Source organism: Seriola lalandi, unplaced genomic scaffold (assembly GCF_002814215.2).
Source record: "Seriola lalandi dorsalis isolate HSWRI2012SDOR001 ecotype SW California unplaced genomic scaffold, Sedor1 jcf7180002054330, whole genome shotgun sequence".
In the NCBI taxonomy this organism is placed as follows: domain Eukaryota; kingdom Metazoa; phylum Chordata; class Actinopteri; order Carangiformes; family Carangidae; genus Seriola; species Seriola lalandi.
This window is the reverse complement of record NW_019524883.1, coordinates 1,050,423-1,076,742: the sequence shown is the minus strand read 5'-3', so window position 1 is coordinate 1,076,742 and position 26,320 is coordinate 1,050,423. Positions and strand designations below refer to the sequence as shown.

The window sequence follows — 26,320 nt, the reverse complement described above, 5'->3', positions numbered from 1 at the left end:
GAAATCAACAACATTTCCTGACTTTATGGAGTGTATTTTATTTTTATTACTACAGTTTTCTCAAGAGTCTTGGCAGGTGTATGAAATTTTAGTCTGTCTGAATAACAGTACCTGCTGCCTTTTTTTTATTTTTATAGAAGCGTCTTTTTTCCAAGCTACAGATCTCAAAGAAGAGCTTTCATAAAAGGACACTCCATTGGTAACTAACCCTGACGTCCTCACTCTGCTTAACAAAGGGGACTGCCACACCATGCACAGTGCTAGTTTGTAAAAAAGTGAACAAACACACCTCCTGCTTGTTGCTCATCAATCATTAATCGTGGTATTTTAAAATGCCAGCATTATCAACCACTGTAAATCCAATAACCCCCCCCCAACTGGTTTCATTTCCCCTCACTGCCCCAGTTTACCACCCACTGCACTCACATAGACTTCAATCAAAAAGCACATTATTTATCTTTGTCAAAAAAAAAAATAGTTCTATTCGCGCCTTGTTGCTGCACGTCCTAATTGTTATTCTGAAAGTTTCTCCCCAAAAGGAACCATTTTTCTCAACAGAGGGATGAGTGGAGACACGAAAACAATTACTGGATATCCCCCCTGTCTCCTCTCTTGAGGGTTGTTATCAATCATGCTGCAGGACAGATGCCTGGAGAGAGGCCGGGGCACCAAACAGTTAACTGTACTGGGACTGGTTAGAAATTTGCTACGAGCTTTATTCTGATTGGTGTACAAGGCTCTGCATTGGAATCCTGTTAAACAGAATAGCAGGGAGAGAGAGTGCGTGTATATGTGTGTGTAAGTGTGTGTGAGTGTGTGTGAGAGAGAGAGAGAGAGAGAGGGAGAGTTGGCATGGCAACACAGTTACTCTTGAAGCAAACCACAGAAACAAATAAGGTTTCAGCTCTGTGGAAATATGTGTGCAAATTCATACGCTGAATGTATGCAGAGCTGATAGTACAATGCATGCTTATTCATATTCTGTTATACATGCACCTTGTTCTTTGCAATCAAATGCTAAACAGATCAAATGTATGTCTGTGTGCGTGTGTGTGCATCCTCTGATTACAAGTGTAGTGAAGCAGGCAGCTGCAGATGTAGCAGCCATAAACATAAAGATAAAGCAATAGCATGAACAGATTTCATAGGGATTGGAAAACATCACTCCTCGTGCTTCAGGAGTCGCTGGCGCCTCCGGCTCGAGAAATAGATGCAGATCCTTTTGAATAGAATAGCTCAAAGAGGCTGGTATAACATTGTCTGAGTGATGCTGGTTAATTCCTTGAATTAAGTCAAGGGGGTAGAGGGGTGGTGGGTTATTACTCCTGCTCTGGGTACAGTGTGCTTGGAATGAGGCTTTTACCTTCTGATTGCAAACGTTTTTCACCTGGCTTGAATAGTAATGAGGATCTTACCCTCTGAGAGGCAGAAAAGCAATTATAAGAAAAGGGATTAATTAGCTATGATATTTAGATCCAGTTATTATGACTTGTTTGGTCAGAGAGAAGATCTCCACCTTGCGAGCACAAGCCTTTGTTTAACTGTGAGATTAAGACAAGGGTGTAACTGGCCCTTTGTTTGCTTGCATTTCAAGATCAAGGCTGGAGAAGTGTAATTATGCATCAGCCTCTCTTGACCTGAATTTCTCATGATGAGGAACTTTTATTGCATCTTTAAAGTCATACAGCAGTGTCGAATGCGAGACATGTATTAAAGCTTGACTTGGATTTGGCAAACAGGTGCCTAAATACACACACACACCAGTTTGTGACCACTGGAGTTGGGAGTATCAAGCGTGTCCTCAGCTTGTTCAACATCATACAATATTCATGAAGCTCAACACTTAATCCCAGCCTGTCCTTTTAATGGATGCAGATACCCTGTGGTAGCAGACGACTTGTTTCTCTGGCTATTCTGGCGACAGCATCAGACTATTTACAGCCTTCTGAGATCTACACACGCATGGACGGACGCGCACACATGCACACACATTCAGTACGTGCAGACACACACACACACACATACACACACTGTTCGCGCAGGCCGTTGCCATGGATATATCAAAGCCGAGACTGCAAACTTTGATCAATTATTAACAGTGATAGGAGTGAGACAGTGGGGATACAGAGAAATTGTGAAACAAGGTGCTTCCCTCACTTCCGCCCTTTATTTTAATTGGCAGCCATGACACAATTTCCCATCCACTGTGGCGTAACCCGCATTCATCACCGGTCCTCATGCATGTCCGTTGGCACACAAGCCTGGCGTGGGGTGCCAGATGTAATTATGAGGAAATTAGGAGATGTAACTGCGCGGGCTTTGCGATTCAACACATAGGCTGTCCCCCAGACCCTTATCTTATCCCCTTTTCATACTTTTTCTATTATTTAATCTGGAGCGTAATTACAGAGTGTATCATGACAAGCCAGTGTCCCCTCCCGTTCTTCTCAGCCCAGGGAACAGTTTCTGTCAAAGGTTCTCGGAGGCTCGGTTTGACTGATTGGAAATCCTACATCGGCATGTTAACATCGACACTGATATTAGCTCGGGGAATTTCAGCACCAAGGGCAGCGACAGAAGTGCTGGTGCTAAATCATATATGTATGTGTAGCTGTATGAGTGTACTTTTATGACTGTGTACACACACGTGCACTAATCTGTGTGTGTGAATGTGTGTGTGTGTGTGTGTGTGTGTGTGTAAATGTGAATGTGTACATGAATGGCATCAGAACTGTCAATCTAGGTGCTCTCATGGCGCAAGGAGGGCTGGGAATGAAAGTGGAAATGCTGATGACCCCAGAGGGTTGTAGAAGAGAGACCTCCAAGAATAGCAGAGATTCCTCAGCCTTTATTGCATACCTGCCATACCCCCTGTTTGCTCCTCTATTTTTTTTTCATGAGGGAGACTGTGTGTTTTTTACATCTCTTACAGCATCTTGTTCCCGTTTTGTTACCAAAGGTTGTATTTCTTTTGCTCATAGAAAACATTGAATGATTGAAAGGTTCAAATATAGAGTCAGATGCTGTTTTGCAACTGTGCTCATGAATAGACCCCCTTCACTATACACCTCTGTGGCCTGTTAACCTCTTCGTATGAGCTTCACTTCACTGTGGAATAAGGATGGAATAAGTAACTGTTAGGTGGTGAAACAGCTAAAATTATTCCTTGCAAAAGACTAAAGTCAAGCCCAAACCTTTCCTTCTCTGTTTGCTCTGGTTTTAACATCAGAATTTAAGCTTTATTTTAGTGGCTTTTTGAAGTGATGTTTTCCACTTGTGATTAGGTTTGCCACCAGCATAACACCCAATAAAAGTGTTTTTTCTCATTCATGCATGCCATTATATTTTCCAAGCAAACATCCATCTATAACTCCCCTTATGTTTTAATTGAAGCTCTGCAGCCACGCCCGCTACGCTATATTTAAACTTTGAATTCTACACTATTGCTAGCTTTGTTCCAATTCAATATATATATATACCTTTCTAAAACATTTTGTCTGACGGCTAGGTAATATGTAGAAATATAGTTTTGACTAAACATGTCAAGGGATAACAGCTCCATGTCTTGGTTTGAATATATAAATAACTTCTACAAGGTCAGAATCTGCACTTTTTAATTTCATTCTAATTTCGGACACGTTATGAGCAGCGAGTTATTTGGGAAAATTATTAAAACAAGATGCTTTTAAAAACTGTGATGTTGGATGGCAATGATAAATTGATTAAATAATTCAAAGATAATCAGTGTAGGCAGTGAAGTACCGCTCATCAGGGTTAAGTTAAAACACAAGAGAGCTAACAAGCTTCTTCTCAGCGTGCAGCCAGCCAGCAGCCACTTCGACAAAGAACACAAATAACCTTCGGGAAAGACAGTGTTTAAAAAGCTCTGTGCATCAATCTGCATCTCCCTCACGTGAAGATAACACTGCAATTCTTTTCTGGGAGGAATAAGCAGCCGTGTGCTGTGGGCGCCCATCAGGCTGCAGGCTTGTAACCAGGTGAACACCGCAGCTGCTGATTTTACCCAGAAACACCAATGAGGAGGAAGTGATCTGTGAAATCAGCTGACGTGGTGATTGATTGGGAGGAAAACCTGCAGCCTCTCAGCCCTGCGTTGCACAAGGTTGCCTATTCCCTTCTAACATCAATATTGTGTAGCTGCTTTCCCAGTCAGTAATAATGCTGTTAACCCAGTGAACTGAGGAGTGTCCGCAGTGCAGTAAGATGGACAGGTTCACGGGATTTATTTTGTTGTTGGTCAGCGAGTCCACAGACGTTAAAGACGGCTTTTCACACGCTTTCTCTGCTGCGTGTTTTGGTGATCAAGTAGCAACCATTACAACAAATTGTTAAACCCAATGTCCACTCAAATGTTTCAGATACTTAGCTGGCAGGTGTAACCCAAGAGCAAACACCCTGGCTTTTGCAATGGTTTGGTAAATTCAAACACTTGATGAGTTTGACATAAATATTTTCAGGTAATATGCCGTTGTTGGACAGTTTTGAAGGTACAGACATATACTGGTGTTTTTTTTAATTTTTTATCTTGTCAATATTATTATTATTTTAGGAATTTTGCTTCTAATTGATAGTATGCAATTGAGAGGCAGACAGGTCATGTGGCCCTGCGTCTTTGCCTCTAGTGAAAGCCCAGAGACTCAGCTGTGCACTCTCTGTTGGGGCTGGAACATTTTTATTACGAGGCTTTTTATTTGAAAAAGACTTTTCTATTGGAACGTACATTACATAGTCATGTTCATGTAACTTTTTATAGTACTACAGTTGGATCAATAAATGTGCCGGGTCAATATATCGGCTGATTATAACTATTCTTAAACAAATGTAAGGGATCCATATCAAGATTGTTGTTTAGGATATGTTCAGCCAATATATAGTCACCATGTTTTTTAAACTTCTCAAACTTGGCCTCATATATCCTCTACTGGTCGGTTTATAGCACTAGTCCATGTAAGTTTTACTTAGGACTACATCTCATGGGTTGGTGGTTACAGTGAAAAGTATCAAACTATTAATTGAAACTAATCAAACCATTTCTGCAGCATATAGAATTTGCTATTTTTGCCAAATTATTGTTCAACAGACTTGTGATTTTGGTAGCAAACATGGTGAGCGAAGCGCGAACAGCAAATGTGGTCAAAGCAGCTCAACAAATTCCAGGCTTTCAGAAGATATGCAGGAGACAATAAGCAGGGAATTTATTATTTCGTGGTATGTTTTTTGCAGAAGGGTCCTCCTGTTAATGGACGGGATGTGTTATAATGGTTGTAATGGCCTTGGTTTGAAAGTGAATGTGCGCTTGTTAGAGCCAATTAATCACTTTACTGTAGGAAAGCCACTGAGCAGTCAAAACCGAAAGGGGATGCCATGAAAGTTAGATACAGAAATGGACACAGGTCTATCTCACAGTTAAACCTCTGCTTTTGTCCAACTCACAGTAGCATTTCCCCGTTTCCTCTTGCTCAGCATCTATGCATTAGACATTACAGATGCTGTGACCTGGGTTTTCAACAGCGATCGCCTTGATGACATGCACAGTTTAGATAAACATGTTTTATGTGGCCAAGAAAATTAAAGGGTCAGAAATCTTTAGCAGGTTTTCTTGTTTAGGTCAAATAAAGGAAAATATACAGCGATATTTAAGTGAGAATGTCAGCAATCAAAGCTCTTGCTTTATAATAGGGTTCAGATTGAATTATCTAAGTGCATGTAAACGTCCTGACTTTTTCTGCACTGACATGACACCACTATAATTCCACCCAATCTAGAGGTAATGGAAAACACATCAATCAATAAGAAGCCCGGCTACTCCACATATTCCTTGGTCTTGAGTGGTGATTACCTCTTCAAAAAAAAATCACAGGGCTGCTTCAAAGAGACAATTCAGCCGTTGAGACAAACACCCCAATTAGGAGCCATATTTGGTTGTTGCCGTCATCGGCCTCAGTACGATTTCTTGTGACACTCATCTGGAGTGTGTGTGTGTGTGTGTGTTTGTTTTTTTTTAAAAATGTGCATCTGTGTGTCTGTGTTTGCGAGCCATGTCTCCTCTTCCATGCTGAATCATTAGATGTGTCAGGCCAGTTTATCTGTGACTCTGATGAGCAGTGCGGCAGTGACGGTCTGTCGGTAATCTGGCTGACAGAGCAGTGATGGATCATTCCAGCCACTCTCTCGCCACCTAGACGTGCTGTAAAATGACTTTATTGGAGGGTTGTAATGACTTGTGATGGCCGCTGTTGTGCTCGTCCAGCTCACTTTTATTTGCTTTATGTCTCTCTCTCTGTTTTTATGTCTTGATCTGTGGACAGCGTGTTGTGTTTTGATGATACACGCTGGCTGTGTGGATGTGAACTCGTGTGCAGATAATATTTTTTCCAGCTTGTCACATTTGCATCTTCTTGTTTATTGCTCCCTGCTACTTTGGTGCCATTTTCCTTTCCTTTAACTTGACCCCATCTTTTTTGGTTTTTCCCCATTTCCCTGACTTATCCTTCTATTTCTCCTACTTGTCTTTTCTCCTCACATTTGCATTGACCTTTTTGCCGCTCCTCGCTACTTCTATTTCATTTCCCTTTACTTTATCTACTCTCTTCTGTTTTCTGTGTCTGTTTATAGTTTCCTCCATCTCCCCACACTCCATTTTTGTGTCTTCCTTTTCCTCGCCTATCTGCCTCCCTCATTCTTATCTCTCCCATTTTCTCCCTCTGACTCTCTCGATCACCTCAATTCATTTCTCTTGCTCATTATTGATCCACCCAGCCATCTGTTCATCTGTCTGTCCGTTAAATACTTTCTCAATCTGTCCTTCCAGTGTGACCCAGGAGAAGCCACCAAGTTGCTGTATGACCTTCTGTACACCGAGCCTATCAAGATTGTCCTGATGCCCGGCTGCAGCGGCGTCTCCACGCTGGTGGCTGAAGCTGCTCGCATGTGGAACCTCATAGTGGTGGGTGCCTCTAACTCTTTATACCCAAATACTAAATCTCAAGAACGTGCTTCACTCTCAAGTCAAGTCAACAATTTTTCTTTCTTTAAACGATTAAATGTTCAAACCCTCTACACACAGCAATTGTACGCACGGTTTGAACTTCTCTCTCATGATCACTTATTTCCGTCTGTACACAACTATTTCATATCGTTTTTCGTATGAAAACAAAAGAAAACGGACTAAAAATGTGCACGGGTACACTCGTATTTTAGTGTTGATGGCTTCTTTCCTCTCTGTTCGAGTGTGGATGTTCAGAAGTGTGTATGTGTTACGTGTCGCTCAACCACAACACATGAAGGAGTGTATAGTTTAAATTATTTAGAGCTTCTTTCTTAAAATTGGGACCAAATTTGCCCAAAAAAAGCTGTTGCTTTCTTTCACAAAGACTTTACATAAAGTTCAGTTGGGGAAGGACTTTTAAGTCCAGAGTGACTTAAATAACTGCACTGATCCAAGAGATGAAACACCTGGCATTAAAATGCGTCTCCACATGCGTCTCAAGTGACCGCTTGTGATTGGATCTTAGTTCCCTGCGTTATACGCAAATAAACACGTATGCTGTTGTTGTTTTTAGCCAATCGGACAAGTGGGTCGATTGTTAATGTGTGTGTGTGTGTGTGTGTGTGTGAGAGAGAGAGAGACAGAGGGGTGCGGAGTAGTTGAGCAAATCAATGTGCTGCTCATAGCTTTAATGAAATAAGCTTTTCGCCATTTGAAATAGTCAAATATTTTTGGTTCATTATGAAACTGGGAGATGAGGGATCGGATCTCAGTGCGTTAACACCTGAACTTAGAGCAGTCCACTTAAGATCGGATCACCTGAGACGGATGATAATAGCAGGTCTGTACAGGGCTTATGTTGCCTCTTGCCCCATGTTTCTGTCTCTGGTGGAGTTTTGTTGTGGAAAGCACGGAGAGGGATATGAGCTGAAAAGAAACCTTGACACTGAGACTGAAATATTTGGCCATGTTTGTGCTGGAGGAATATCAGACCTCTGTTTTCTGCTGGCAAACAGAAAAATGTGTGATGTTGACACTCATCTAAATAATTGTCCTCTGCTACCAATTACAGTAAGTTCCCAAAATGAATGCTGTAGTTGCTCATCGATTTTTAAAATACACAAAGCACCTTTAATCAGTGATGAGACTTGAGAAGGCATTTCCACAATACTGCAGCTAGAGGGCAAAATATACTGTTTGACCTCACATAATACATGATAATGCATTTATTATAAAAAAATAAGCACATGCCAGATCTATAAATCAGCAAAAGATATGATGCTGTCCTCTGCTTTTTGCTTTTTATGCCTCCATTAGTCAGTTTATTATGTTTATCTCCTTATCTCTCTTTTGATCTGCCTCTCTGTCACTCACAGGGCTCTGCTTATTAGCTTTGTCCTATAATTGAAGTTTCATTCAGAGATTAGTCATGGAGAACAATCAGTTCTAGTGGTTGGCATCTGCCCCTCTTTCTCGTTCCTGGTCTTTCTCTCTTTGTCACCATTTCTTTCCTCATCATTAAAAATTCTTTTCCACTTTTTGACTCTGCCTTCCACTTTCCTCTTGTCTGTTGTCGCTGCCTGGAGCTGGTCGGCTCTATTTCAGCCCCTGTCTTCCTTCCTTCCTTCATTCCTTCCTTCCTTACTTCCTTCCCCCTTTCCATCTCTACCGCTTCTCTCTCCCACTCTTCATTTCCGCCTCATTCCCTCAACTCGAGCAGTCAATTCTCCCCACACACAAAGGGATCTGTCTCTCTTTACTACATACCACCACTGGCACAACCTCCTAACCGCCACACTCAATTATTTCTGTATGCGTTCTGCCTGCAGGAGCCTCCTCGCATGTCAAGCAGCCTCATCAGAGCGCTGGGGAGGCAAAAGCAACCTCCATTACTGGACGCTGATCAAGGAGGGGCTCTTAATTTGATCCCAATCTCCTTTTCTAAGAGCACTGTAAGCTATAGACGGGCATTGATCTGCTACTACAAGGCCACAGGAGAACTGACGAATTGAGAATCGAGAGATATTGTTTGTGGTTTTTGGGAAGCTTCGATGTCTCTTGAGTCGAGTGTTGCTATATTGGTCTATTTCTGCCACTGTAGCTTTTTGCTCCGTTTCAGTTTTGCCATTGTGTTTGTGTCTGGTGAAGGTTTATTTCAGTGTTGCCATGGGGAAAAGCTTGGAGCTCTAAGTTTGGTAATTTTCAGGTGTTGACCTCAGTTATATTATTTCATTCTACCAGACACGGTGCCAGGGATATTAGTGGTATCTAACCATGTTAGTTTTTTGTTGGTTTTAGTTTGCCCAGTGATATTGCCATCTGCCTACAATTGAGTTAATTGGAATTTAATTAGTGCTGCTCACACTAATTACACAGCATTGAAAAATCTGATTTACCATTTCAGCAGCATTCACTGTTCCTTGACAATGTCACTCGAGAACTATGGTGATTCCCTGACTTTTCATTTAGCGCCATAATCAAGTCAAAGTTTCAGTTTTGCAGTATTTTGGTTCATGACCAAATAGCTGCAAACCTGGTTTGGTTTAGTTTTTAATTGTTGTACAGAAATACGGGGCTGCCCCTTACAGTGGTCATGCTCCAGACCCTTTGGAGAACGCTGGTGACAAGACCCCGTCTGTTTGATTGTTTTTAAAATAGTAGCCTGGGAACACAGTGTTTGGCCTCTGTGTTGCCACAAGTTCGAAAAGGAACCACTAGAGCATGTTAACATGCTGCTAACATGTTAAACTAAGATTGTAAATGTGGTAAGTATTACCTGCTAAACATCAGCATGTTACTTAGCATTGCCATTGTGAGCACGTCAGCGTGCTCACAATTGCATTTAGCTCAAAGTATTTGCCTCACGAGCCACTGGCCACCCATGGCTGTAGCATAGTTCAATAAACAAAATTACATTTATGTGCATTGAATTAATACAACTTTGCTCTAGTGAATAAAGCAGCAGGGTGGTGTGTGTGACTGTTGTTGTGTTTTCAGACAACAGGTTTTCAGTCCTTTAACTCTCCTCACGCAGTCTGCATGTGCTCATTTACGTAATACACACCGATCACTTTTGTCATTGAGCACGTGTCATCCTCCAAAGCTACTGCTGGTTTTGCCATTTCATTGCCGTGCCCAGATCAGCTGTCACTTCCTGTGCCGTTTCCCTTCCTTCGTACTCATCCCTTCGTCTAACCGTCTGTGCCCACAGGGATTTGTTATTGTGGGGAGTCCACATTGTACATGACATTTGACATCTATCATCAAGCCCCCTCTGTTCACCATTGGGAGGGCCCAGTGGTGGAAATCCGAGGGATGTATTGGTAATGGGGCTGAGATGAGAGCTAGGGAAGAAGATAGGCTGTATGTATCTGTAATGGTTCCCTAAACGCCAGGTTTCTCATTTTAAAGCAGACCTGTCGAGGATTTTATCTCCAGTTGTCACTGTGAAACTAATTGTTAGAGGAACAGTCTTCTCCCTGGTTCTACTGGCATTTTCCACCATCCCTCTTACCTGGTGCTTTGGACACACATCTTAGCAGTCAGTCTCTCCATCACAAAACCTTTTCTTCCCTACAAATTCACATTATACAGGTCCAAATGAAAGGAACAGATGATCACTGGGACTACTGTTTGCAACAACAATAATTAGATAATTTTTGTGTTTGTTCTGTTTGTAATAGTAGAAAGTGTCATCACAATTTCATGTAAATGAGTGCATGGGAAATCCTGTTAAATTTTTTTTTATGAAATTACAGAGTTTATCAGAACACCTCATACGCTGCAGAGAAGCTAAAAGGAGGGAGGGAGGGGGTGTGGATGAAAATGAGAAAATGGGAACAGGGATTGTCTCTGTGGTTCTCTGTCTTCTTGCTGGCTTTCGTCTCTCTTGTTTGCTGTTTGAACCAGTCGCCATCAAAGAACACTGTGTACAGAGGACGAACAAGAGAGTCCTGATTTGAATACATTTGATTGAAGTGTGTTTACTAGTGATGCCTGGAAGGACCCTCAGAAGTATAACCCACCCCCACCCCTTAAACTTCTGTATCCTTTGCTTCTTTCTGCCTTAGTTTTGCTCTTTTCTTTTTCCTGTTTCTCAGCTGTCCTATGGCTCCAGCTCACCGGCGTTATCCAACCGTCAGCGTTTCCCCACCTTCTTCCGGACACACCCGTCAGCCACCCTCCACAACCCCACCAGGGTGCAGCTCTTCCAGAAGTGGAAGTGGACTCGCATCGCCACCATCCAGCAGACCACTGAAGTCTTTACCTCAGTCAGTACCTTTAATCTCCTTCATCTCAACTTTACGCCTTTTGTTTTTATCTCCAACTCTTTCTTCTTCTTCCTTTTCTTTCACCTCTCTCACTCGCGCCATGTCCTATCATTTTTTGCTAAAGCGTGGGTGTGGTGTCGCCTGTCTGCCTGCCTGCCTCCGTGTGTTTGTTTATGAGAGCAGTTGTGTTCTCAGGCTATGCGATGCACCTTCAGGTAATCTCTCCTGGCGATTGATGGAGGATTTTTGAAGTAATTTGCGGGAATATTGGTTGTGAGAAATATTGATCAAGCAATACATCTCTCCCAGGCACAGCGGTCGATACCATGACACTTGGGTTGGTTCCTGTAATGGAGGTTAATGATCCCGCTCTCACATTCTTTCCTCTCCCTTCTCACATTCTTCGCTTTTTCTTTTCATTCAAGCGCTTTGTGTAAAAATCTATTCACTCCCATGCTTCCTATCTTGTTTATCATACATCCCCACTCTGTCCATCCAACTCTTGATGTTTCTCATATACACTTCTGATTTTTTCATTTGTCCTTTTTTCTCCCCTTTGGCCTTTGTTGCTTTTTCTGTAATCTCAACCTGTCACCTCTCTCTGTCTCTGTCCAGCTGCCTCTCTAACCTCCCCCTCCCCTCTCTCTGTCTGTCCTTCCCTTTCATCTTGCAGACTCTGGACGATCTGGAGCAGAGGACGAAGGAGGCAGGCATCGAGATCAGCGTTCGCCAGAGTTTCCTCACCGACCCGGCTGTCGCTGTCAAGAACCTCAAGGTGCTTTGATTAAAAATTCACCTCAGCTGCTGGTCGTCTTTCCCTCTCTCCCCCTCTCCTCTTCCTCCGGCTCACAGCTGCACACGATACCATTAGCAGAGAGGTGATTTCATAGAGGAAATTAATGCGCCATGCTAATTAGCAGCTCCTGAACAGCAGTATGTCCCGTCCTGAGAAGCAGCAGGAACTATGGAGCGCTGCGCTGCCACATCAAGCTGTGCCATTGTGAAGTTATATTGCTGCTGCAGATGTAACTAAGCAATGTTTTGTTTTGTTTTCATGTTTTGATGCAGCGCCAGGATGCAAGGATCATTGTGGGGCTCTTTTATGAGACTGAAGCCAGGAAGGTTTTCTGTGAGGTTAGTACTTTCTCCCGCTCGATTGATCCCTGTAGACTTAACCTGACTGGGTATTAGCAGAAATTGAGCTCTGTAATGAGCTGTTTGAATGTCTGAATGAATTTCCTTGTTTGGCAGTGATATAGCATACTCAACACATCTCTGGGAATAATTCTCCTCATGCTTATTTATCATTCTCTCCCTCCCTTCATCCCCGCTCCCTCCCTCCCTGCTGCAGGTGTTCAAGGAGAAGCTCTACGGGAAGAAGTATGTGTGGTTCCTCATCGGCTGGTACGCAGACAACTGGTTCAAGATCAAAGACCCAGCCATTAACTGTACAGTGGAGAACATGACCGAGGCCGTGGAGGGACACGTGACCACTGAGATCGTCATGCTGAATCCTGAGACTGTCCGTGGCGTCTCCAACATGGTGGGAACACGAAAAACACTGTTTTATCATCATTATTATTATTAACATTAATTAAATCCTTTTTCAAGAGAGATGTCTGCACAAAATAAATATATACAGTTTATACATAGACAGACATAAATTCACAGGCATTAAAAATAGACACACACAGGTAATTCACAGAAAAGCATGTGCAAGTGTGTTAATTAGTGACAAGGAAGTGCAACACGACCAACTTGAAACGACAGCTTATAGTGTGTAATATACAAATAATAAGTCACATTTATGTCACATGGAGTGAAATGAGTGAAACGCACATCACAATGTAAAAATCCTTGAGGCTCTTAGGTCTAATGCAACTGCTTAATGAGCTTCTAACGACATCAAATGGAGCACACCTGTGCTTTGACATGCGAGTACATATGAGAAATTGGGCTCACTTGTATTTCCCAAGGTCCAAGTGCTTGGGGAAAAAGTAGTTACAAATAAGAAGTGACAGAAAGAGGAAATAATACAACCCTTAAGCATATCAGTAAAATCCATTAACTGATTTTGATTGAAAAATACTCAGATACTCAGAAAAGGAGCAGCTTGGTTTACACCAATTACCACCTGTATTTTATGTCTCCATGCACCTAAAAGGTGCAAAGAAAAATGGGAATAAAGTGCAAATGCGATGCTGATTATGCACCAGAGTCATGAAAGGGAAAGTCAACTTTCCTGATTCCTGACTTTTCCTTTATCGCCACCAAGAGGTACACATTTTTGTTTTTAATTGAAATATCTCAACAACTATTGGATGTATAATCTTGGCATTTGGTAACAACATTCGTGTGTTCCCCTCAGGATCAATACTGTAACAACTTTGGTGCTGCTTTAACACGTTGCATGTAGCGCCATCATCAGGAGAAGATGTATATTTGCCCAATACTTAAGTTTATGACCCAATGCCTAAAAAACTAAAGACATTCCCATCAAGTCTGTGTTGATTCACTACAAACAGCTCATGTACCAAGTGACCAGACATTAAAGTTACCTGTAAGCTAGTTAGCAACATACGCACCAGCTATGTGTATGTGGTTGTGTGGGTCACCCTCTCATCTTTACACTGCACGTTTGAGGCAGATTTATAGTCTTTTTGTCCATATTGAAACTTTTGTGTGTGTGTGTGTGTGTGTGTGTGTGTGTGTGTCAATCTGCGTCGTCCTGAGCTTATTTGCATAAATCCTGTTTTTCCACTGAATTTGTATGCGATTGTGCTGCATCTAAAATCCACTTCCCATTCTGTCTGAATGCACATTAGCATTTCTTTAATAATCAAATTAATCATTTTTTGCAGAAATGAAAACAGATACTGTAAAAATTACTTTTAGTTTTTAGTTTTGTAGTTTTTTTTTAGCTTTTCTTATCTGCTGCTGCTCTTGTTTTTCATGTCCTGCCTCCGATTCCAGCATGCTATCTAAAATCACACACATTAGTTTAGCTGTGGCATAATGAGGGGTTCTTAATGGCAATATAGTGGGATCTCTGTATAAAAGGGGCTAGAGTTTTACCAGGAAAAACCCAGACTCTGAGTGTTTAGAGCAATAATGTCATAGCTTCAGTGAACTGTGTGTGACCTTCAGTGATATTACGTTTCTTAAACCTCTGATAGAGGATAGAATAATCATTCCTTCATGGGGGAATGCTGTCATTGAGTTGCTTGAATTAGCGGTGTCACACAGTTTTTGAATGTCTTCCTTTTATATTGTGTCTGACCGTTGTCTATCTTCTCAGGTACGAGTCGTTTCACCCGTCGCTCTCCTCCGTTCACCTTCTCTAATCCGCTTAAACCGTCTCTTCCTCTCTCCGTCTCTCCCATTGTTCGACCTTCTCTGACTCTGCTGGTCTGTTGTGGATCATCCTTTCACTCTTCTTGTTTACCCATCTCTCTCTTCCCCTCTCTTTCACCATTTCCCCACCCCCCACCCAATCCCCCATCCACCCCCCACCCCCCTTCCTCTCTCGCACTTCATCAGCAGCTGTTGTTTATATTCATACAGCACCTGCCACGACCTGCTGATTTAGCTGTTGACGTGCTGCTCAACGGGTGATAAGAATTACAGCCACAACTCCTGCTCATAGCCAATCTATTCAAATTCAATTTCCAAGTTTGAAATTGGCATATTTCTTTTAGATAGAGGTCTCGGATGAAGCTAGTGTGCCAATACTGCAGGGTCTGCAATAGCACATTGTCAGCTAGTTTTCAGTAGGTACTGGCAGATTTAAATGCCAAATGCCAAGGTGGAATTTCAATGAGCTGAATTTGACATCGCTGGGCCGGAGGTGTGTAGGTCTAATTGGTCTTAGGGAATCCACTGGGACACCTTGATGATTTGTTTGAATAATATCCAGTCATACATTCATCTCTGCTTTCAGTGGGAGATAAATTTTATTGGCGCTTTATTTTATTTCTAAACAGCTTGATTGTACACTTAACAAAACTTTGGTACAAAGTTGAAAATCACATCAAAGTTTTGAACAAAGCAGGGGAGATTTCCTCTGGAACAAGACGTCCTAATCCTACATTTTTAATGATTTAATCTCGTAATTCACAGTGGGCCACTGGGCATGTATTATACATATATCAATTGTCAGTAAAAGAAAATAATAATCTACATCAGAGCCAATAAGAAAACAGTATTTCTCCTTGATTTGAATTGTAAACAGAGTGCCCCAGTTTCTCTAATTCACTAAAGTTTTGTCAAAAACTGCCAAAAGAGAGATGAGAAGATCAGTGCCACTCAAGTCTGTAGGTAAATAAATAGGAAGCTACAGCCAGCAGGTGATTAGCTTAGCTTAGCTTAGCATAAAGACGGGGAGCAGGGGGAAATCGAATGAGGAAACAACAACGACCAAGTGTATTTTTACAAGCTATTCTTTTATAAATGTCACACTGCAGCAGTAGGTCTTAATGCCAAATGGATTAAAAACAACCTTCATTCAGAACAGTTCTAATAGCACATTATGTCCACATGGGGGCCACTTGAGTGGTCCAAGTGCCCCCCTGGTCAGCTCAATTACCCCTTAATTCTACTAAGGCTGGTCTAAGTACCCTCTAGTCTGCCCAGGAGAGCTCCTGTGGCCCTGTGGTGCACCTTGAAGCAAAAATATCTCTTACTCTGCATTTAGAAATGGTCACATGCTGTGATTAAATGTCCATCATTCTCCTTCTTAGGATGAGTGGGCCGAGTGTGGCTAATCCAGTCCCACCACTTTGATTTGTCATGGGTGGTGTCACACTGGAAGATAGGTGAAGGTGTTTAGCAATATTTATTTTAAGACAGATTAGTTTTCGACACTCCAACCTTCATCAGTCACAGTCTTACAGAAAGTGTTTCTGACTATGAAGCCATTCAGTTTGGTCAAATTTTTCGTTCAAAGTCGGGCACATTAGCATATGTGAACAATGGAAGCAGAAAAAAAAATCATATAAAAGATTTTAAACATCTAAATGAAGACCAAAGATCAATTCTGGGGATATGGGGATTAAAATTCCTCCAGATGAAGACTGCTTCTCATTCACTGTCTGCGTCTCGTCACCACTGTCTAAGTGATAGTGTGTGTCTGTGTATATATATGTATGTATATATATATATACATATACATATATAGTACCGATATAATGACTCAGTGTTACCTTTTTTCAGAGCATTGCATTTCTTCAGAGAGACTCCTCTTAGATATCCTCTCTGTCCTGTTTCTTTTAGACGTCGCAGGAGTTTCTCGCCGCCTTGATGTCTCGTCTGGGAGGAAAGAACCCTGAGGAGACCGGCGGTTTCCAGGAGGCTCCTCTGGCCTACGACGCAGTGTGGGCTCTGGCCCTTGCCCTCAATAAAACTGTCGCACCGCTGAAGGCCAAGGGCCGACGTCTGGAGGACTTCAATTATAACAACCACGACATCACCTCCGAGATTTACAGGGCCCTCAACACCAGCTCCTTTGAAGGTGTTTCGGTAAGAAGCACAGACCTACAGTGTTTTTGGTATGTTTTCTGAATGCAGTGTTTTTGACCCTTACGGTTCCAGCTGTTACTTTTCATGCTGATCAAACTCTGTGAACACACTTGTTTCAAATCAAGGTTATTATTGTTTACTAAAACTAACGAAATAATGAAACCTGAACCATTTTCGTGAATTGAAATAAAAATGATAACTAGGCTTTATAAAAAAAAAAAAGATAACTAGTTGAAACTGTATAGTGTGTTTACAAAACTCATTAAAATATAATAAAATTAAAGAGGAAATGTCTTCAGTTTTCATCTTTGTCCATTAATGCTGAATTAGTTCATCTAAATGAATCATCCAAGTCTTTATTACACAATAGTTTTTCTGACCTTTTTGCATCTTGCCTCTGAAAAGACAAAAAAAAACTAAACTGAAACTAAACATTTTCAAAAAATAAAAACTAAACAAGCAAACCTGTTTTAAAAACTAATTAAAGCTAAACTGAAATTGAAAACAAAAAGTCAAAATGAAATGAAAATAAAAACTAATGAGAAATCCAAGACAATTATAACCTTGTTTCAAATCTCTGTACAAAATGAAATATATAATATAATTAATACCACAAAGTAAACGATGAAGCAGTTCAATGAAAATTTCAAAATATTATAGATATTTCTGATAGATACATAATATTTGATATTTGGACATAAAAACATAAAGTGACCACATATAAAATATATAAAAGAATACCTCATTGCAAAAAATGAATGGGCGCACGACTACACTGATATGGAGTGACCTTACAGGTCGGGGGCCTCTGGGCAGTTTGCCTGGTTGGTAATCAAGCCTTGCCAGCTGATTGTCTGACTGCTCGTGTTTTAGCATATACACATGAGAGTCGTATCAGTTTTCACATCTAACTCTTGGCAAACAGGTGTATTTATCAAACTCTGGAGCTGTTTCTTTAAGCAAGGAGTTTGTTATTTGCAGTAAAACAGACTTTTTCCTGTCTGTGTGTTTCAGGGCCAGGTGGTGTTTGACGCCCAAGGTTCCAGGATGGCAATGACTCTTATCGAACAACTGCAAGGTAAAACACTCCCACACTGCCCTCTTAACAGTAAATGTCACTCATTCATGAAAAAAGATCCTACCTGACTGTGTTCATCATGTATTGATTGTTACTCTCGGCTCATTTCAGAGCAAAGCCTCTTTTCTTTGGGGGTTCGCGGGCCTTCACTGCGATTGGTCTCAGTGTCCTATAATTACACATGTGATTGGGGCTAGATGCAGAAATGTGTTGAGTTAAGGCTTCTCTCTAATTGGGCACAAGCCTTCGTTTTAAGCTGTTTCTGGAAATGGCATCCTATTTGTCACCAGTGACTTAATGAGTTTCCCCGCGTAGGATAAGGTTGAGGATTATTTTCTACCTATGTTCTCTTTGGCGTCCTAAAGGATGAGAATTTCATAATCCTGCCCCTTTCCCCTCATATTCTGTCTCATATTTCCTGTTGTGGTGTCGAGGTAATTTGACATCCACAATGAGACGACCTGACTTGAATCCTTGAGTCACTGTGGGACCTCATCAGTATTCCTGGTCAAGACTGCCACATAAGCTCCTTTTTTACCTCTTTCTTTTCTCCTTCTTCTCCCCTTGGTACTTCTTTGTTTGTCCTTCTTTATGCACCTTTTCATCCCTCATTTCTTTTATCTGTTCATTGTGTGTCTTTTTTTCTGTACCCACACATTCCATTAATGTGAAAGCACAGGAATGATCGAAAAATAGATAAATACTGTTAGTATGAATATAGATGTTTATCTGCTTTGTCAAGTTTTGTTGTATTGTTTGAAACCATGATCGCCCACAAAACAATGGGGGATGAAATGAATTAAACAAGCTATACTAATTAAAGCGTATCTCCTTTTTTTCCTGTGTCTTTCTTTCTCAAACATTTAGGAGGCAGTTACAAGAAGATCGGTTACTATGACAGCTCTCAGAAGAACCTCTCCTGGTTTGGAAATGATGTTTGGATAGGTAAGATGGAGTTCATGACACTGCCTTTGTTCAGCTTCCTGTGTCTGTGTTTGCGTCCTGTCTGTCTTGCTGTGACTCACCAGGGTCACATCTTTGTGCTTTGACATTAGACCTCATCTGTGTGGCTTAATTTAGCCTTTCGCACTGTCTAAATTATATGTAATCATGGGGGATTTTCTCTAACAGCTAGTTTGGGAGAAGCTGGTTATTTTGATGCTGACGCTCGCACCAAAATGAGCCGCCTGCACACTCACTGTGCAACCTGTGTTAAAACATTGAAAATGTGTGGTAATCAAAAAGGGCAGCAGCTAAGTTTGACTGGCTAACCCACAGGGTTTTAAAAGCCTGACACTGTGGGGACCCCTCCTCCCTCAGTGAATTAGCTGTAGGCTACAACTTCAGCCTGTGTTTTTCTTCTTGTAGCCTATATTTGTTTACATTTTGGCAGCTATCACTGGATCACTTTGATACTGAAGAAAACTTAAAAATGTGATGATTCTTAGGCAAGTTCTGGAAATTAAGTAACATCCTTTTTTTCTGATATCTAAGTGGATTTATGGATGTTTAATAATGTATACATATCCTCCGAAAGTACGTCAGACTCAATCTAAAAGTATGTGTTTCATGTGAAGGTTTGACTGTGTTATGACTGTGAGAAGGAGTGCGCATTTGAAGTTAATTGCTCTGCCTTACCTTAATGGCCTCCATAAGCTGCACAGCCTGTGCTGCAGCTCCAACTGCCAACCAGACTACAATACAGTGACTTGCCATTGTTTTTACGAACATGAACCTGTCCCTCTCACCTCCCGCAGTATCTTTGTCTCCCACTCCTCCCTCCAGGACTCACTGACTGAAAGCCTCTGGGCTAACCTAGCTCACGTCACTCAAACCAGAACCGACACTCAACACAACTCCTGTTGCCCATATTCTAGTTTGCTGTGAAAACCTTTTACTGTTGATTTGCCTCAGACACCAAGACCAATTCTGTAGTTGTTTACTGGCCTATCCGTCCCTGGAGAGGTGACACACTTGTGCCTGGACAGAGTGTGCCACTAATCAATCCTGCACGCTGCCACGGCCCACAGAGAGCCGCCTTTTTTTAGGCTTTTAAGGAAATGATCTGTTGCCAAGGCTTAACTGAACCCCAAAGAGGTAGAGATTCCAGGTCAGCATGACTGGCAAGGGACGTATGACCCGTATGCATGTAGGCAACATGTCCTTCACCAGGTCGGCTGCCAGCTCTTTAGTTTGGCTTGTTGCAGTGTGACAGGCTCGGCGTTAGCCCACTTAAAACCTGCTGAGTTGAAACTGACTCGCCCTCCAAAGTGTTAGAGGTGAGTTTTGTTTCATGCTTGAAGCTTGAGTTTGTTTTTTTACTGTTTACCAAATAAAGACACATCCATCTGACATCTAGTTGTTGAGAGGAAATGAGTAATTTCCTGCTCTCTGGAGCTGACTCAGTTCCTGGAGGTTTTTTTTTTTTTATATGGGGGGGTTGATTTGCTCCAACCTGACAGGGTGGAGTACATATGGGGGTTTTCAGTTTAACCCCTCTGCTTGTTTTCCTGTGTGTTTACCAGGCGCCTCCATGCCTCACTTTCTCACTCTCTTCACTCTAACAACCACTTCAGTTCAGCTCTTTTTCTAATCGCTGTGGCAACTGTTATAGAGCTGTGTCTCCATGGCAACACCCTGTCCTGATTCCTTGATCAAGGACGGAGGAGGGTTAAAATAGTGCAAATGCATTGACTGAATGGACAGTTGACACATGCATGCACACACATGCACACGTATGCAAACACACAGCAGCAAGTGTACTACTATTCCATACAGGATGTTCATTGTCACGTAGACAGTGTTTAGCATGTATAAATACAATGTAGCTCAAAGTGCTTTACACTAAACTGTGTATAACAACATTTTTAAATATTTAAACAAATATATTAAAAGTTTGCAAATAAACCATTAAAATGCAATAAAACTGGCTAGAATAATAGGAATAAGATTTAAGATAAGATTAGACTATAATTTTTAGTCAGATTCAATAAAAGCTTTATGGAAGCAAGACTAAAGAGTACTTTATTTAGCATTGCACCCCTAAAATTTTGTCTGGCTCTTGATGGACAAGAAAGAATCAAAATCCCTGCAGTTGAACCAGAGATATTATCATTTTTATGCCATGCATTCTCCTTTTATGTCAAGGACTGGTGCCTACATTACCCACAATGCAGCTCCACCGCTGACAATTTGGGTGTGTAATGCTAGTAGCTGCTTATGTAGCCTGGAGCCTCTAGCCTCAAGCAGAGATGAGGAGCGGGCTACAGAGGTTTGGTAAGCTTTCTTCTTTGTGACTCCACACCCCCACATTTTTTTTTATTTTTTTTATTTTCAGACTTGTAGTCTTCAGAGCCAACCACCACTTTGGCAGAGCTCCCTCTGGATCCATAAAAGACTAAATACAAGTTCTTTGACATATGCAGTAGTACTCCCAAGGTTGGTAAACAGACTGTAGTTGCATATTGGGTGTAGTATATTCAGAGAGAAGGCTGCCCCTTCGCACTTCTTTGTCTCAACTGTCTGTACCTTTTGAAAAACACACTATCTGTGTGACGTGTCTGGGTCACTGCACATTTGTACTACTTTTCAACACATCATATGTTGTGTGTGCTGTTCAGACTGCATGCTGTCATGTAGGTCATGCTGCAGATGTCGGTTAAACAGATGGACAAACTCTGACAAACAAATGGAAGCTTACACATCTATACGTCGCAAAAAATATCTTAAAAAGCATCAAATTCAGTTTCTTCAAAAAAAACCCTCAGGAGGAATTAACAAACCTTACATATTCCCTCTTGCAAACCACAGGCAGTGATTTTAGGTAAAAAATGTTTTTGGATCTTTGGGAGCAAAGCAAATAAAAAGTGTGGTTGTTGTGGTTGTAGATAGTGCAGCACCTTCAGACCTGCAGCAAACGCTGCTGCTCGCTCACCGACTCGTAATGAACAAGTGTTGATTTAAGTTAAAACTTGCATGAATTCATGATTTTTAATTGGCTAATTTTTCCATCCACTTTGTGTCGCCTGTCTGCGTCCAGGTTAGATTTATTTAATTAATTATATCATTAGGATTTACTGTTATATATGGCCGGGAAGTGCTTAAAAAATATATGTGATATAATAGCAAATCACTGCAGGCTATTTTGTCTCTTCTGGTTTTCCATCATACTTTGATATTTTGTCAGGTATGATCAAAAAACAGGCATTATAAGTTATTTAATTCATCTCTGGGAAGCAGAAACCCCCTTATATCATCATTCCTCAGTCAGATGACACCAGACACACATCGGCTACGTGACGGCAGTGACAAGAATCTAAACAGCGTGTGATGGGCGTCTTGACACCCTGCCACCCTCGAGGGGGCGACACTCTGACACTTTCCACTGACATCTGACACATCAGCTATACACAATGCTGACACTCCCGCTCTGCTTCCCCTCTGACATCCACACATACCCTGTCTCCCTTTATTTCTCTCTCTCACACAAAGATACACACACTAAACACATACTGTGTGTGCATGCGTGAATGCTCCCCCTGCACTGATATGCACCCTCTTGAGCATATTCACTCATGCTTACTGTGTAGGTCTACATGCTTATCATGGATATAGCATATACACAGTCCACATTGGCTTACTCAGGACGCAGACACACAAATCTGCAGGCAGTCCCAGATTTGGTCAGACAGATAGTCAAGGGCTGTTGAGTGTATAAAGAGGCTCCCTGTCCATCTGCCCCTCTTTGAACCCTCCTCACTGAGGAATTCTTCTGGTTTAAAGCTACACAAGCATGAATAATTAGGTAGTTAGTATACACGCACACACGCTTTAAAACCCTAAAGCTCCAACTCTTAATTAACACCAAAGTTACTTAGTTTCCTACTAAATTATATGAATTACCAAAATTGACATTTAAGTGTAAATCAGTGGTAACTGTTGACAGTTGTATATTTCACTTCTCTGTGCTGAAGCCCTATCAGTGTTTTATGGAGGTGGTGGCGTGAGAAAGAACTCTGGGATCCAAGGGCATGAATGCAATTAGTATTTTTATTTACTGCATGAAACAAACAGCCAGAATAATGACTGTGAGGGCAAAGGTGTTTCTCGATGAATTAAAGTTTTGTTCCCTCATGATTTCTTTAGCGTGAAATACAATATAAAGGGCTGTTGACTGCTGTTGACACAGCAAGTTGAATGTCGAAAGGTCGGGTTATGCTCAAACAGAAACTGTTGGAAGGACTTGTTGTTCACCCACGTTGGAAATCAAATATGCTTTACAGTTGTTCTGAACGGCCACGGTCCATGAAGGAGGAGTGAAAAGCCAGCCGTCACAGAGATGGTCAAAGCTATTCGACCGTCTGACAAGCTCTGCTGAAAAACTGCACTGGCAGCTACTGCTGGTTGTGCATTTTAAACCTTGTAAAATGTGCACATAGCGGTTTTCACAGGTCTACTGGACATAAATGATGTTTTTTGTTGTGAATTCCTTTCAGACTGATGATGATGATGATGATGAGTAGCTTCATGGCCCTCCATCTGACCTTGTTGAAAAGGGCGGTTGCTGACGGCCATTTATTTTGGTGATGCTGATGTTTAAACAACACTCAACTGATTCCCTGACTTGTTTAAAAAAAGACATGACGGCAGCTCATATGGGAGAGAGAGAGAGAGGGGGAGAGAGAGTGAGCATGAAGAGAAAACTAGTAGACTTTATTTGGTGCTTATAGTGTTGAATGAAACTGTAATTCTGCAGTTAAGCACTGATGTTTATCAAACTACAGCTGCATGCTTGCGTCTCTGTAAACAGTGATGGCAAGAAATTACATGCAGCAGTTTCTTATGAATCATTCTCAGTCGTCTCAGTGGCTCCATCAATATGAAAAGTTATGAGGAGTTATGGTTTCCACTTAACTGCAGTAATTGGTGCTCTAATAATTAGATGCTGATTGCTTATATTTATCATTTTCCATTTGTGAACAAGTTGTGAAGAAAGATGATTGATTCAGTCTTTTAAAGTCATTCTAGAGAGGCAGGCTTGTGACTTGAACCTTGTTGGTTCAATCCCAGGAGTGGCAGGATCAATCTGGGTGGGGGAAAATGAAACGGCAGCACTTGCCTCTCTCTTCATTACCACCATTGAGATGCCCTAGAGCAAGGCACTTAAACCCCAGCTGCTCCAGTGAAGCTGCCCAGTGGCCAGCAGATAGGACTGTGTGAATATGTGTAGCTGTGCTGTAAAAGCAAGCCTGGCTCCCGGGTTCAGTAGTTTTTGTAGCTGCAGCTGCGAAACATCAAGGTACTGTTGGCTAGTACTGACTGACCGTTAACCATATTAGGGCTGTGACTAACAATTATTTTCATTACTGATTAATCTGTAGATTATTTACTCAATCGATTGATTTATTGTTCATACTTTAAAATGTCGCAAAATTGTGAAAAACGCTCCTCATAGTTTCCCAGTGCCACCTTCTAATGACTTCTCCAAAGCCCAAAGATATTTAATCTACTATCAGATCCAGAAAAAAGGCAAATCTTCACATTTAAAAGGCTGGAAACACCAAATGTTTTGCAGTAGTTAATTGCTTACTTCCTTTGATTTGTTGCTCAACAAGAATCTAATTTAATTTGAATAAAACTTAAAACCCAAATATGAAAACCTCCAGGCCATTATTGCCTTATAGTAATTTGGCTAGTGTAGGTTGACTTGAGAATGTACCCACCCTCATTGTAGAGATGTTTGATAAAAGTAAATTGGTGGGAGCAGCTTTACAGCATGATCCAATGGGGCCACAAAAACACGGCCCTCAGACGGCTTATATAAGTCCAGTCCTCACCCGCCTGTGAAAAGCAATTACTTGGAGCTCTCTAAGTGATCAGTATAAGTTTTTATCCCATTAAAACAGCGACATGTGCGATGTGTCCTGGGCATTGTAAAAGGGAGAGGGCACCGGAAGCATTTTCACTCATCACATTTCTTTCCCTGTCCGTTCAGGTGCTGGACCTCCGGCTGATCGGACAGTGGTGATCGAAGAGTACAGGTTCCTGTCTCAAAAGCTGTTTGCAGCCGTCTCCGTCTTCGCCGGCCTCGGCATCCTGCTCGGCATCGTCTGTCTCACCTTCAACATCTACAATGGCAGCGTCCGGTAGGTTTCTCGCCAACACTGAACTGAATGGTGATGAACGCATGTTCATCATTTCATTCTGCAACGATTAGTCAACAGAACATTAATAGTTGACTGTTTTGAGACTCGATTAATCGTTTAAGTAAAATTTCAAGCAAAACTGTCAATTATTTAATGGTTTCAGCTTCTCAAGTATAAGGATTTGCTGTTTTCTTGGTGTAACATCATAGTAAATGAAATATCTTTGATTGGTTGATTAGACAAAAGAAAACGTTTGACAATATTTTGATAATGTGGTTGGTATTTTTCACTGTTCTCAATGTTTTTTAGAGCAAACGATTCATAAGTAATCGCAAGTAATCGTGAAAATAGAGATGGAGGTCATGATTAATGGGGGGCCCCTATAGTTCAGTTAAATGGGGCGTCAGTGGCCCAAAAGTTAAAGACACAGTTTTGTTAAATGAAGGTCACCTGTGTAAAACAACAACAACAGCTCCCAGTATTTGAATAGTGAATCGAACTGACTGCCTGTAACAAGCTCCAGCTGATCATGCAGTGTGGTGTGAATGTGTTTTTGATGTGACACAGAGGAGATCTTTCTCTGTTTTGAGGTTAATGTAAATGCTGAATGGTGCTGCTGCCTGTCAAGTTTAGGGACTACAGAGTTGGTGATTTGGGTGTGGCTTTCTGCGAGCTAGGAGCTGGTTTCATTGTCACTGCTTAAGCATGGCCCTAGACCAAATGCAAATATACTTCCTTTAAAGAGTGCCTTTTGATCTGGAATTTCCAAGCTTAATACATGTCTGTGAACCAAGTGCAGAATATCTCTGATGTCTTTTTAACATAGTGTTTTTATGTTTGACCTGGGTCAAAGTGATTTTAAGTCCCATAAGTCCATGAGCTTATCAGGAGTTTTAAGGAAAGTTGGAGAGGTTTGTTTCTTTGTGGATCTCTGGCTGGCTCCTCTGCACCACTCAGACCCTCCTCCAGCTTTGATTATATTTCAAACATGATTTCACCTGTTTTTACAAAACAAGTTTGCCACCCACTGTCTCGTTAGGTGGCAAAAATACATTACCAATCCACTGAAAACAAGAAAAAGTCAAATGCAATCACAGTCTTAAAGGAGCAACTCTCTGGAAAATGAAACACTTTGACACTGTTTATATATCAGCTGTTGTTTGTTTGCCCAGTGATATGATGTTTTGATGTCTCCAGTGCAGCTACAGAGAACTTTTATTAGAGAATATCCTCCAGTGATCTAAAATGTCAACAGCAAATATTGAATTTTGGTCCCTCGGGGTGTTTTCACACCTGTAAT

At 41.4% G+C, this 26,320-nt stretch overlaps 1 protein-coding gene across 1 annotated transcript in view; it reads left to right on the top strand.

Moving 5' to 3' along the window:
• The window catches only part of gabbr1a (gamma-aminobutyric acid (GABA) B receptor, 1a), a 69,377-nt gene that overhangs the window by 21,086 nt on the left and 21,971 nt on the right, over positions 1–26,320 (top strand). Inside the window, exons 8-16 of the mRNA XM_023407170.2 lie at positions 6,833–6,967; positions 11,110–11,280; positions 11,954–12,055; positions 12,349–12,414; positions 12,632–12,823; positions 16,552–16,797; positions 17,812–17,875; positions 18,743–18,820; positions 24,870–25,020. Of these exons, the coding sequence (XP_023262938.1) occupies positions 6,833–6,967; positions 11,110–11,280; positions 11,954–12,055; positions 12,349–12,414; positions 12,632–12,823; positions 16,552–16,797; positions 17,812–17,875; positions 18,743–18,820; positions 24,870–25,020 (1,205 nt within the window). The remainder of the gene's footprint in view (positions 1–6,832; positions 6,968–11,109; positions 11,281–11,953; positions 12,056–12,348; positions 12,415–12,631; positions 12,824–16,551; positions 16,798–17,811; positions 17,876–18,742; positions 18,821–24,869; positions 25,021–26,320) is intronic.